Source organism: Salvelinus alpinus, chromosome 31 (genome assembly GCF_045679555.1).
Source record: "Salvelinus alpinus chromosome 31, SLU_Salpinus.1, whole genome shotgun sequence".
In the NCBI taxonomy this organism is placed as follows: Eukaryota; Metazoa; Chordata; class Actinopteri; order Salmoniformes; family Salmonidae; genus Salvelinus; species Salvelinus alpinus.
In genome coordinates, this window is record NC_092116.1 from 32830210 (window position 1) to 32844482 (window position 14273).

The 14273-nt window shown below is 40.9% G+C and overlaps 1 protein-coding gene across 2 annotated transcripts; it reads left to right on the forward strand.

Moving 5' to 3' along the window:
• Nucleotides 1-347: 347 nt before the first annotated feature.
• On the forward strand, nucleotides 348-12759 carry LOC139561515 (endonuclease domain-containing 1 protein-like). Of its 2 annotated transcripts, none has more exons than XM_071378696.1 (4): nucleotides 348-2184; nucleotides 10595-10875; nucleotides 11355-11441; nucleotides 11550-12759. In XM_071378696.1, the coding sequence occupies exons 1-4, from the start codon at nucleotides 2175-2177 to the stop codon at nucleotides 12075-12077; spliced, it is 906 nt and encodes a 301-aa protein (XP_071234797.1). In that variant the 5' UTR covers nucleotides 348-2174; the 3' UTR covers nucleotides 12078-12759. The 2 variants fall into 2 exon arrangements, with proteins under 2 accessions (XP_071234797.1, XP_071234796.1); XM_071378695.1 differs by having other exon boundaries at nucleotides 348-920; nucleotides 1828-2184; nucleotides 11355-12759.
• The last annotated feature ends 1514 nt before the right edge of the window (nucleotides 12760-14273 follow it).

Sequence of the window (14273 nt, forward strand, 5' to 3'; positions counted from 1 at the left end):
TCAAGTCCTACAGCCGTATCACCCTCTCAAGTCCTACAGCCGTACCATCCTCTCAAGTCCTAGAGCCGTATCACCCTCTCAAGTCCTAGAGCCGTACCACCCTCTCAGATCCTAGAGTCCGAGAAGGGACATGTAGAGAACTAAAAGAAGGAAGAAGTGGTAGTTTTGTTTGTTTTGGCGATGTACTATTTTATTAGGGTGGATGGATTAAGTTAGTATCACTATTATGTTTGGAGTTATTTATTTTTTATTGTATTTTTTTTTGTTTCAAACCGTCCAGTTGGTGGCGGCAAAGCACCTTTTTGTGTGTTGTCCGCCATAAAACCCACAGAAGAAGAAGACACTTTCCCCTCATCGGATCATTGTTTACATCAAACGGAGAGTTACGGAGGAAGTATCTTTAATAAGGTTGGATGAAATGGATTGTAATATTATTGCTACATCTGTGAAGTTGTAAGAAGAACGGAAAAGTGAATTGAAAACATTATACAGTTCTATCTCTGCCGTCATCTACCTATGATACCCGTAGCATTGGTTTGGTATCGGTAACTACCGGTACAATCAGCGGCCACTTGTCTGCATTTTCAATAGTATTTTTACAATCGTAGCTATTTTAATGCATACTATCGCTTATATTCGTGCTTTGTTGTATGTTGTAAGACGTCTGTGAAGTTGTGAAATAGTGTTTACGTGATGCAGGCTACAGTTCAGTAACTTTAGCATGTTACTGTACAGTAGTTTATTTTCGGTTCCAGTGTATAACAGTTTTATTCAACATGTATCAGTCATGGATTAGTTTATACATGTATAATGTTATCTAGTTTAATGGCGTAGAAGTCGTGATTCTTCTGTTACGTACGTCTCTTGGAGGAGGGAACGCAACACCCTGCTACAACTCAACTCCCCGTGGAGTGAAAAAGGTATGTGATCGTAGGTGCGGAGAAGGACGGCAGGGAAAAATACCGTTTACAGGGAATCTAATTCTTCCTTAAACACGTTAAGTTGGGTTAACTGGGCTGGGCCGAACCAAAGCAAAGAAAGTAAAAGTCCCCTCTCCTACCTTACCTGCCTTCCCACAGCTTACCTAACCTTTAGCACCTACTGGCGGCTAACCAAAATACAGGAGGTGATCCGCCCAGGTCTTACCTAGTGTGCATAGACGGATTCAATACTACGGGTTATGTATGCCCGCAGGCCTCTTGCCTAAACACTCCCAAGGTGCCTTGCCCTTCCCCTCTGGGAACAAATGAAACAGAATAATTCAAACTTAGTGAACAATTTCAATAACCCCAAAACACTCAGTCCTATGGCATACACATACCTCTGCAGGAGAGGCTACACAATACTTTCAACAACTTTTACAGACCAACAGCCAACACAGGACGCCATTTCCTGAAATACACACAAACCCACAACAACACAGAAACTGTGGAATGTAACATTTGCCTTGCATTTCAATCTACACATGAATATGGTTCTGCAATGTATTGCAATGTTAGGTAGGCTATTGAATTCCCTTGGCATTCTGCAAGCATGAATACTTTACAATAATGGAAGATATGCATTGTGTTAATCTTACTATTTGTCCATGTATTGAATGATACACAGCTTTCCATAAATGCAGTGTGGACTTTTTACAGATGAAACCCCTTCCATTATGACACTCCCTTCCTGTATCTGTCATAAAGGCCTATGCATTCTTTGTCCTTTAGTTACACAACTAAATCTAGTATCTGTCACTTACCTTTCATGCTGTAGATCTGCTCTCATGGTGCTGAGAATGCTTAGTACTGTATCTGTCACTTATGTATTCTCTGTATGTATTAGGTATGAACCCTTGGACATACAGGTACCTCCAGCGTTCCCTCCTGCCTCACGTTCGGCCCCTGTCCCTGGTGATCTACCCCAGACCCTCTTGTATCCATCCCAGTCTTCTGAACTTGCCCCAGTGGGGTGAAGACCAGGAGAGGGTGATGTCCTTCCTGCCTCTCTCTCTCTCTCCCTTAAATGCAGCTGGTGATTCCAGAGAGCCGGCGGGCATCTCTCAACAAGAAGCAGCAGTGGATTGACCGGACGCTGTTTACCAGGAGCCTCCTACAGAGCTCACAGTTCATCACTGTCCTTTCCCCAGTGGGGTGAAGACCAGAAGAGGGTGATGTCCTTCCTGTCTCAGAATGTGCTGGGGTGAGTTTTTCCATAATAAATGAGCAGCTTAGAAAGGGTAATTTAATATTTTCTTCTCTCATGATCTATCAATGTCTCAGGATGCCACTGAGTAAACATTATCTAACTGATTAACTTTTCTGTGATGATATGTGGAAGAAGATGTGTCTGAAGTAAACAGAGGAACTGGTCTAGAGTTAGTCCTGTCTGGTATAATTAGTGGTCAAGACTGGACAAGGAGGGTTGGATAAACTCCTCTCTATGAAGATGAGTCCTGTCTGGTATAATTAGTGGTCAAGACTGGACAAGGAGGGTTGGATAAACTCCTCTCTATGAAGATGAGTCCTGTCTGGTATAATTAGTGGTCAAGACTGGACAAGGAGGGTTGGATAAACTCCTCTGTGTGAAGATGAGTCCTGTCTGGTATAATTAGTGGTCAAGACTGGACCAGGAGGGTTGGATAAACTCCTCTGTGTGAAGATGAGTCCTGTCTGGTATAATTAGTGGTCAAGACTGGACAAGGAGGGTTGGATAAACTCCTCTGTGTGAAGATGAGTCCTGTCTGGTATAATTAGTGGTCAAGACTGGACCAGGAGGGTTGGATAAACTCCTCTGTATGAAGATGAGTCCTGTCTGGTATAATTAGTGGTCAAGACTGGACAAGGAGGGTTGGATAAACTCCTCTGTATGAAGATGTGTCCTGTCTGGTATAATTAGTGGTCAAGACTGGACAAGGAGGGTTGGATAAACTCCTCTGTATGAAGATGAGTCCTGTCTGGTATAATTAGTGGTCAAGACTGGACAAGGAGGGTTGGATAAACTCCTCTCTATGAAGATGAGTCCTGTCTGGTATAATTAGTGGTCAAGACTGGACAAGGAGGGTTGGATAAACTCCTCTGTATGAAGATGAGTCCTGTCTGGTATAATTAGTGGTCAAGACTGGACAAGGAGGGTTGGATAAACTCCTCTGTATGAAGATGAGTCCTGTCTGGTATAATTAGTGGTCAAGACTGGACAAGGAGGGTTGGATAAACTCCTCTGTATGAAGATGAGTCCTGTCTGGTATAATTAGTGGTCAAGACTGGACAAGGAGGGTTGGATTAACTCCTCTGTATGAAGATGAGTCCTGTCTGGTATAATTAGTGGTCAAGACTGGACAAGGAGGGTTGGATAAACTCCTTTCTATGTGGAACAGGTGTAACTATTTATCATGTGTAACAATCAAACCTCCCTATTGGCTGTGTGTTCCACATTCTAAAGTAGAACCATCATTTTACTGGCTGAAATATTGTCCAGAAATGACCTCATTGGACAGAAAGGGGCACTCCTACCCACACGCATGTTGAACAAATATAATGTTTCTCTGAAACAAAGGATTCCTGTAGTTTCATGAAATAAGAAATTGATTCATAGTATATCATACATCATACAAGCCAACGTTCAATAGCAACACTGCTATTGCTTGTTTAGTTTCTCAACATGACCAAGAGGTTTTGTTTAAATCCCTTGAAAACTTTTAGTTTTATTGAGGAAGAAAAAGGGTTTTGAGTCCCTGAAGTAAATATACTTGCTGCTTCTCTTTTTGTTAAATTATTGACCTGTGGAACATTCACCTACGGGGTCAATTGTAACATTTAATTCCCTCCACCTTTGGTTGAATTGTAAATGACTGGTACGTCCTAGGAACATACTTAGTGTGTAATGGTAGCTGAGATATGATGTTTGTAAAAAAATATTATTAATCTAACTTAAATAATATTTTCATAATAAACTAAAGTCTAAAGTGTTAGTCTGTTCCCCAGTCTCCTCTACTCTTACTGAGAAAAGGCCTCAACTGAAGAATCTACAGCTGCTGAGTCTGAGGTGGTAACCAGTCCAGTGCTGCTCTGACCACAGTGTTGTTAGGAACCACATTTTCTAACTCTACATACACAGCCTTGTGTCAACTCTTACTGTGAACTACTTCAGTTACTGGAAATAAACTCAGCAGTGGTCAGACCACAGAATACACCAACATAAACACCAATAAATTAAACCATTATTGATATATTCTGGTTTCCATTAAATGTGTTAGAGGCCAAATCAGAGGTGGAAACTTGATTGAAATTTGATTGCTTCCTCCGTTTCATTCAGTTGTCAAGACTGGACAAGGAGGGTTGGATAAACTCCTCTCTATGAAGATGAGTCCTGTCTGGTATAATTAGTGGTCAAGACTGGACAAGGAGGGTTGGATAAACTCCTCTGTATGTGGAACAGGTGTAACTATTTATCATGTGTAACAATCAAACCTCCCTATTGGCTGTGTGTTCCACATTCTAAAGTAGAACCATCATTTTACTTGCTGAAATATTGTCCAGAAATGACCTCATTGGACAGAAAGGGGAACTCCTCCCCACACGCATGTTGAACAAATATAATGTTTCCCTGAAACAAAGTATTCCTGTAGTTTCATGAAATATGAAACTGATTCATAGAATATCATACATCATACAAGCCAACATTCAAGGCAACACTACATGTAAACAATTAGCAAATAAACGTCCACACCTTTAAATCACAACTACAAAGGTCATTTTACATGAAGTAAATAGTAATTAAGTAAAATTGTGTGACCTGCTTCAGCTGTTTAACATTTTTATGGTGATTGAAGAAGTTAAAAATGTTTTACTTAACCTCTAACGAGTCACAAACCTGGATCCGGGATCCCCCCATCAAAAAAGCAGACTAGCATAGCCTAGCCTAAAGCGACAGGGATATTATATAATAAAATGTTCATGAAATCACAAGTCCAAGACACCAAATGAAAGATACACATCTTGTGAATCCAGCCATCATTTCTGATTTTTAAAATGTTTTACAGGGAAGACACAATATGTATTTCTATTAGCTAACCACCATAGCAAAAGACACAACTTTTTTTTCCCACCATTTTTTTCCTGCATAGGTAGCTATCACAAATTCGACCAAATAAAGATATAAATAGTCACTAACCAAGAAACAACTTCATCAGATGACAGTCCTATAACAGATTTATTGTATAGCATGTTTTGTTAGAAAAATGTGCATATTTCAGGTATAAATCATAGTTTTACATTGCAGCCACCATCACAACTCTCACCAAAGCAGCTAGAATAACTACAGAAACCAACATGAAATACCTAAATACTCATCATAAAACATTTATGAAAAATACACGGTGTACAGCAAATTAAAGACAAATATCTTGTGAATCCAGCCAATATTTCAGATTTTTTAAGTGTTTTACAGCGAAAACACAATATAGCATTATATTAGCTTACTACAATAGCCTACCACACAGCCCCATTCATTCAACATAACGTTAGCGATAGCAAATAAACCAGCAAAAGATATTCATTTTTTCACTAACCTTCTCAAACTTCTTCAGATGACAGTCCTATAACATCATATTACACAATACATATAGAGTTTGTTCGAAAATGTGCATATTTAGCGGCACAAATCGTGGTTATACAATGTGAATAGTAGCCAAACTTCAAACAAAATGTCGGGAGAAATCTTGGGAGAGGCACCTAATCTAATCAGTAACTAGTCATAAACTTGACTAAAAAAATACAGGTTGGACAGCAAATGAAAGATACATTAGTTCTTAATGCAACCGCTGTGTTAGATTTTTAAAATTAACGTTACTACGACATACAGCGTGCGTTACAGCGAGACCGTGCCGAAATTAATGGCGGAATTATAGTTTAACATTTTTCAACAGAAATACGAATTAACAGCATAAATAGTTCTTACTATTTGATGAGCTTCCATCAGAATCTTGTGCAAGTTGTCCTTTGTCCAGAATCATCGTTGCTCGGTTGTAGATTGTCGTCTTCAACTTAGCTAATGTTTGCTGCTAATTCCTATGTGGCCCAGACGTGTCCAACTCTTCATAACGCAGCACAAAGAAAATTCCCGAAAATCGCAATATACTGATATAAACTGATATAACTCGGTTTAAAATAACTACATTATGATGTTTTTAACACCTATATCGAATAAAATCAGAGCCGGATAAATCTAAGGCCTATAACGAGAGCTTTTCAGAATGCCATCCTGAGGTCTGTCTCGCGTCATGACGAACGTTGAAAAGAGTGCACCCCCCGTTCCAAGAGCCTTTATACGGCCTCAGATCTACCTAGCAACCCCATTCCAATTCTCACTGCTTACTGACATCTAGGGGAAATCGTATGCAGTGCATGTCGACTCATAGATTACATGCAAATTAATAAACTGACCCTGGAACAGAGTGCCCGATTTCAGATTTCTCACTTCCTGACAGGAAGTTTGCTGCAACTTGAGTTCTGTTTCACTCACAGATATAATTCAAACGGTTTTAGAAACTAGAGAGTGTTTTCTATCCAATAGTAATAATAATATGCATATTTTACGAGCAAGAATTGAGTACGAGGCAGTTTAATTTGGGAACGAATTTTTACTAAGTGAAAACAGCGCCCCCATATTGACAAGAAGTGAAGCAGTCATTTTAAATATTATCCATGAAGGTAGGGTAGACTGGGGAACAAAGTAACACAGGGTCAGTTGTAACAGATAAATAAGTCCAATTAGAAACCAGGTAGAAAGCTCTTATTCAATGTGATAATGGTTGGTTAGTGTCTCTACATGACCAAGAGGTTTTGTTTAAATCCATTGATGACTTTTAGTTTTATTGAAGAAGAAAAAGGGTTTTGAGACCCTAAAGTAAATATACTTGCTGCTTCTCTTTTTGTTAAATTATTGACCTGTCGAACATTCACTGACTGGGTCAATTGTAACATTTAATTCCCACCACTTGGTTGAATTGTAAATGACTGGTACTTCCAAGAACATACTTAGTGTGTAATGGTAGCTGAGATATGTTGTTTGTATACAAATATTATTAATCTAACTTAAATAATATTTTCCTAATAAACTAAAGTCTAAAAGTGTTAGTTTGTTCCCCAGTCTCCTCTACTCTTACTGAGAAAAGGCCTCAACTGAAGAATCTACAGCTGCTGAGTCTGAGGTGTTAAACAGTCCAGTACTGCTCTGACCACAGTGTTGTTAGGAACCACATTTTCTAACTCTACATACACAGCCTTGTGTCAACTCTTACTGTGACCTACTTCAGTTACTGGAAATAAACTCAGCAGTGGTCAGACCACAGAATATGTTGTTAGGTTCTATTACTAGAGTGAGAACTTGAACCAAACCAAGTTTATTCTTCCCAGAGTGTCAAACCAGCTGCATTAGACACAGACATGGTTTCTCCTGTGGTAGTATACAGTCTTGGCCAAATGTTTTGGGAATGACACAAATATTAATTTCCACAAGGTTTGCTGCTTCAGTCTCTTTAGATATTTTTGTCAGATGTTACTATGGAATACTGAAGAATAATTACAAGCATTTCATAAGTGTCAAAGGCTTTTATTGACAATTACATGAAGTTGATGCAAAGAGTCAATATTTGCAATATTTGACCCTTTTTTTCAAGACCTCTGCAATCTGCCCTGGCATGCTGTCAGTTAACTTCTGGGCCACATCCTGACTGATGGCATCCCATTATTGCATAATCAATGCTTGGAGTTTGTCAGAATTTGTGGGTTTTTGTTTGTCCACCCGCCTCTTGAGGATTGACCACAAATTCTTAGTGGGATTAAGGTCTGGGGAGTTTCCTGGCCATGGACCCAAAATATCGATGTTTTGTTCCCCGAGCCACTCAGTTATCACTTTTGCCTTATGGCAAGGTGCTCCATCATGCTGGAAAAGGCATTGTTCATCACCAAACTGTTCCTGGATGGTTGGGAGAAGTTGCTATCGGAGGATGTGTTGGTACCATTCTTTATTCATGGCTGTGTTCTTAGGCAAAATTGTGAGTGAGTCCTCTCCCTTGGCTGAGAAGCAACCCCACACATGAATGGTCTCAGGATGCTTTACTGTTGGCATGACACAGGACTGATGGTAGCGCTCACCTTGTCTTCTCCAGACAAGCTTTTGTCCGGATTCCCCAAACAATCGGAAAGGGGATTCATCAGAGAAAATTACTTTACCCCAGTCCTCAGCAGTCCAATCCCTGTACCTTTTGCAGAATATCAGTCTGTCCCCGATGTTTTTCCAGGAGAGAAGTGGCTTCTTTGCTGCCCTTCTTGACACCAGGCCATCCTCCAAAAGTCTTCACTTCACTGCGCGTGCAGATGCACTCACACCTGCCTGCTGCCATTCCTGAGCAAGCTCTGTACTGGTGGTGCCCCGATCCCGCAGCTGAATCAACTTTAGAAGATGGTCCTGGCGCTTGCTGGACTTTCTTGGGCGCCCTGAAGCCTATTTCACAAAAATTGAACCGCTCTCCTTGAAGTTCTTGATGATCCGATAAATGGTTGATTTAGGTGCAATCTTACTGGCAGCAATATCTGTCACGTTCGTCGTCCTCCTCATCTGAGGATGAGTAGTAAGAAGGATCGGAGGACCAATGCGCAGCGTGATATGAATACATCGTTACTTTTATTAACGAATAACACTGAATAACCATACAAAACAATAAACGGACAAACGAACGAAAACGCAACAGTCCCGTATGGTGACATACACAAAGACACAGAAACAGGAACAATCACCCACAACCCACAATACAAAACAGGCTACCTAAATATGGTTCCCAATCAGAGACAACGACTAACACCTGCCTCTGATTGAGAACCATATCAGGCCAAACACAGAAACAGACAAACTAGACATACAACATAGAATGCCCACTCAGATCACACCATGACCAAACAAAACATAGAAACATACAAAGCAAACTATGGTCAGGGCGTGACAATATCCTTGCCTGTGAAGCCCTTTTTGTGCAAAGCAATGATGACGGCACGTGTTTCCTTGCAGGTAACCATGGTTGACAGAGGAAGAACAATGATTCCAAGCACCACCCTCCTTTTGAATCTTCGTCTGTTATTCGAACTCAATCAGCATGACAGAGTGATCTCCAGCCTTGTCCTCGTCAACACTCACACCTATGTTAATGAGAGAATCACTGACATGATGTCAGCTGGTCCTTTTGTGACAGGGCTGAAATGCAGTGTAAATGTTTTTGGAGGAATCAGTTCGTTTGAATGGCAAAGAGGGACTTTGCAAATAATTGCAATTCATCTGATCACTCTTCATAACATTCTGGAGTATATGCAAATTGCCATCATACAAGCTGAGGCAGCAGACTTTGTGACAATTAATATTTGTGTCATTCTCAAAACCTTTGGCCACGACTGTATACCCCATTCTGGGTGGAGTCTCCTCCTCATCACTAAACATTACATCATTATTTCTAGGCAGGGATCTGAGTGATATGAGCCTTAAACGGTTCCTCCCCTTATCAGTACTGCCTCATGTGACCATGTTTCCCTGCATTCAGCCCCTCCCAAGCTTCATTATGGCTCCCCTCATGCCTCCATTATACCTAATGATTCCTAATAATTACAGCTCAGAAACCAAACCTACACCAACATAAACACCAATAAATGAAACATCCATTATTGCCATCTTCTGGTTTCCATTAAATGTGTTAGAGGCCAAATCAGAGGTGGAAATGTGATTGACATTTGATAGCTTCCTCCGTTTCATTCAGTTGGACACATCTTCCTCCGTTTCATTCAGTTGGACACATCTTCCTCCGTTTCATTCAGTTGGACACATCTTCCTCCGTTTCATTCAGTTGTAATCATATCTGTAATGTATGTGAGGCCTTTAAGACCTCATACTAAATATGTTGACTTGCTGGTCAAGGGAAATGCAAGTTTACTTCTTTGAGTTGCTGATTCAGAGGCGCTAAGCCTTGTGAGATATTAATGAATGTGAACTCAGCAACCGTAATTCCAGAACAGTCCCACTGTTGTAATAGTGTGATGTGTAACTTCTGACAGACTCTATGCTGAGTAAAGTCATGTTTTTATCCTAAAACTTTTTTCTACCAGAACCAAAGTGTTCCCAGAACTATAGACTTGTGTGATTAAGTTCTGGGTCCATACGTGTTAGAAACTACAGTAGGTGAGACACATGTTATTTGTTACAGCAGTGTCCATGGAAACAGAGGAGTTTATGCAAATCAACCCTTTCTGTCTTGACATCTGAAGGAGGAGTCTCTGAAAACCTATTTAAATCAGTCTGTCCTGACTCAGATCAACAGTCTCCAGTCTACCAACTGGTCTCTGAAATAACTATTTAAAGCAGTCTGTCCTGACTCAGCTCAACAGTCTCCAGTCTACCAACTGGTCTCTGAAATAACTATTTAAAGCAGTCTGTCCTGACTCAGATCAGCATTCTCCAGTCTACCAGCTGGTCTCTGTGGTGTACAGTCTTCAGGTGATGATGGGGATATTGAATCATCTCTCTACTCTCCTCCTTCTCTCTCTCCTTCCTCCTGCTCTCTCTCATGTAGTGAAGAAGTTCAGTGATGTTCCACAGTGCAAGAGTTTCTTCCTGAAGGGGACAACTCCAAATCTCCCAGGTATTTTGGTTGATGGGAAAGTCCAGGACCAGAACCGCTACAAGCCGATCTGCCAGTTGTTTAAATACAAGAAGAAAACGGAAGTTAAAAACATCTACAGGTTTGCAACTCTCTACGACACGACCAACAGGATCCCTGTGTTCTCAGCCTACACCTTCACTGGTCCTCCTACAGACCGCAGACCAAATCAACGTTGGATGATCGAGCCCCAGGTAGGACTAATGTTTGTCATATAACATAACATGTGTATTTGTTTACTGGTATATATCACAGACAGTTGTGTTACCTAGTCAGTCCTGGATGATGGAGCCCCAGGTAGGACTAATGTTTGTCATATAACATAACATGTGTATTTATTTACTGGTATATATCACAGACAGTTATGTTACCTAGTCAGTCCTGGATGATAGAGCCCCAGGTAGGACTAATGTTTGTCATATAACATAACATGTGTATTTATTTACTGGTATATATCACAGACAGTTATGTTACCTAGTCAGTCCTGGATGATAGAGCCCCAGGTAGTTCTAATCTCTATTCAACATGTGTATTTGATTACTGGTATATGTCATGTATATATGTATCTTTGTTGCAACCACTTTCAGCTTAAGTCTGGATTGTGAAATAGTGATTTTTTTTTAAATGTATGAATTTTTCTAATAGTTTTAATGTCGGACTGATGTTTCTGCAGCTTGAAGATAAACATTACACACGTGACATGATGGTGGCAGGTAGACGTCTAAGAGTCGAGCACCAGGCTACGAACGCAGACTACAAGGTAAAGATAAAGGGCATGCATCTGGACAGAGGTCACCTATTCCCATGTTCGTATGCTGATGATGATACCATGAGGTCCACTTTCACCCTGACAAACGCCGTTCCACAGGAAAGAGGCTTCAACCGAGGCAGATGGAGTAAAATTGAGTGCAAAGTCAGAGAATATCTTGTGAAGAACTGTAAGGAAGCTGAAGACCAGATTAAAGCCTATGTGGTGACTGGAGCAGTGCCCAGCAACAACAAACTGAACAAACGAGTGAACATCCCGGATCTTCTGTGGACAGCCTACTGCTGTAAAAACAACCTGGGACAGTGGGTGGCCGGAGCATACTGGGGGAAGAACGTAAAGGGGGAAACAGTGAATTCAAATACCTTGGGAGTTCTCGAAAAAGAATTGACGAGTTTCTACAAGGACTTCAAGGTATTCCCATATTATTGCCCAAGAAAAGCTATTCAAAGTGTAGAACAGGATGAGACAGGGAGGAACAGAGAGAGAGTATTAGAGGGTGGGGCGGGGCAAAAGAGGAGCGGGAAAGGGAGCAGAGAGAGGAGCATGAAGATGGCGAGAAGAACAAGGGATGAGTTAAAGGAATGTGATGAGGAGGATGGATGTGATTGTGACTGTGATGAAAAGTGATGAGTTTTGTCCAGTGGTAATTCCCACAACTATTGAGTACACATTCCCTAAGTTACAAGGGTTTTAAGGGTTTAATGGTTATAAGGGTTAAGTTATAATGGTTATAAGGGGTTAGTAATAAGTGTTATAAGCCATGGTTAAAATGGTTATAATAAGGGTTATAATGGTTATAATAAGGGTTATAATGGTTATAATTAAACAAGTTTAAGGGTTATAAACATTAAAGACAAGCTCTGTTACTTTGGCGACTAAGAAAGTATATTTTAAACCTCCCACTTTGTGCTTGATGTATCAATGTGTTGTTCATACATATAGAATCTATGAGCAGAATTACTGTTTCCCTACATTTCACCCCCCCTAGCAAATTGAGTCTTAGCCAATGAGCATCAGCCCCTCACATGTGAGTGAAAACTAGTGTGGTGGCAGAATTTGTGTTGAACTGTTGTAACTTCTCAAGGGACATGTTCTGTGTTGGACTGTGATGTCATGCCTTTCATAGAGTCCTGGTGTGTCTGGACCTTAAACACAAGGCCATTGTGTTCTGGAACTGTTGCTGGTATAAATAACTGTAACAATCTGATGGTATTATCACCTCCCACTATATAAGGGACATGGAACCATTTACTCAGGGGGTTCTTCCCTGTGAAATCACAATAATCTCTTCTGCAGCTGCTTGATTAAAGATCTTTCTATTCAATTAAAAAGTCTCTGCCTTCATCTTTGGATCTAATCTTCTACAACATTTGGTGCCGTGACCCAGATGGACTCAGACATCCCTCTGGCCACATCTTAAAGAAGGTAAGAGACCTTATTAAAACATCTCTGTGAAGGACTGTCTGTTGTCCAGCCGAGCCTTAATGGTGAAGGACCTCTTGTCCTCCTCAGCCACAAAATATTGGTGTTCAGTTTGGCAGAACTATTTATTCCTGATAACAATGAATCTAACCGGTTAACATTAATCAATGGGAGCACAGTGGTGTCTCCTATAGTAGGGATTGGTTTACCTATAATCACCTGAAACATACTGTTGGACCAGTATATTAGCAGCAATTGGATCGCCTTCAAGTAAGAGTTGGTTAGCCTACATTTGAATGCTGCAGCAACATGAATTGAATAGCCTACAGCAGGAATTGGATAGCCTACAGCAGGAATTGAATAGCCTACAGCAGGAATTGGATAGCCTACAGCAGGAATTGGATAGCCTACAGCAGGAATTGAATAGCCTACAGCAGGAATTGAATAGCCTACAGCAGGAATTGGATTACCTACAGCAGGAATTGAATAGCCTACAGCAGGAATTGGATAGCCTACAGCAGGAATTGAATAGCCTACAGCAGGAATTGGATAGCCTACAGCAGGAATTGAATAGCCTACAGCAGGAATTGGATAGCCTACAGCAGGAATTGAATAGCCTACAGCAGGAATTGAATAGCCTACAGCAGGAATTGAATAGCCTACAGCAGGAATTGAATAGCCTACAGCAGGAATTGGATAGCCTACAGCAGGAATTGAATAGCCTACAGCAGGAATTGAATAGTCTACAGCAGGAATTGAATAGCCTACAGCAGGAATTGGATAGCCTACAGCAGGAATTGGATAGCCTACAGCAGGAATTGAATAGCCTACAGCAGGAATTGGATAGCCTACAGCAGGAATTGGATAACCTACAGCATGATTTGTATAGCCTACAGCAGGAATTGGATAGCCTACAGCATGAATTGAATAACCTACAGCAGGAATTGAATAGCCTACAGGAGGATTTGATAGCCTACAGCAGGAATTGAATAGGCTACAGCAGGATTTGGATAGCCTACAGCAGGATTTGATAGCCTACAGCAGGAATTGAATAGCCTACAGCAGGAATTGAATAGCCTACAGCAGGAATTGAATAGCCTACAGCAGGAATTGGATAGCCTACAGCAGGAATTGGATAGCCTACAGCAGGAATTGGATAGCCTACAGCAGGAATTGAATAGCCTACAGCAGGAATTGAATAGCCTACAGCAGGAATTGGATAGCCTACAGCAGGAATTTGATAGCCTACAGCAGGAATTGAATAGCCTACAGCAGGAATTGGATAGCCTACAGCAGGAATTTGATAGCCTACAGCAGGAATTTGATAGCCTACAGCAGGAATTTGATAGCCTAGAGCAGGAATTGAATAGCCTACAGCAGGAATTGAATAGCATACAGCAG

Coding starts and splice junctions, on each gene's coding strand:
- LOC139561515 (XM_071378695.1), top strand. Junction 10,876..11,354: donor GTTGGATGATCGAGCCCCAG/GTAGGACTAATG, acceptor ATGTTTCTGCAG/CTTGAAGATAAACATTACAC.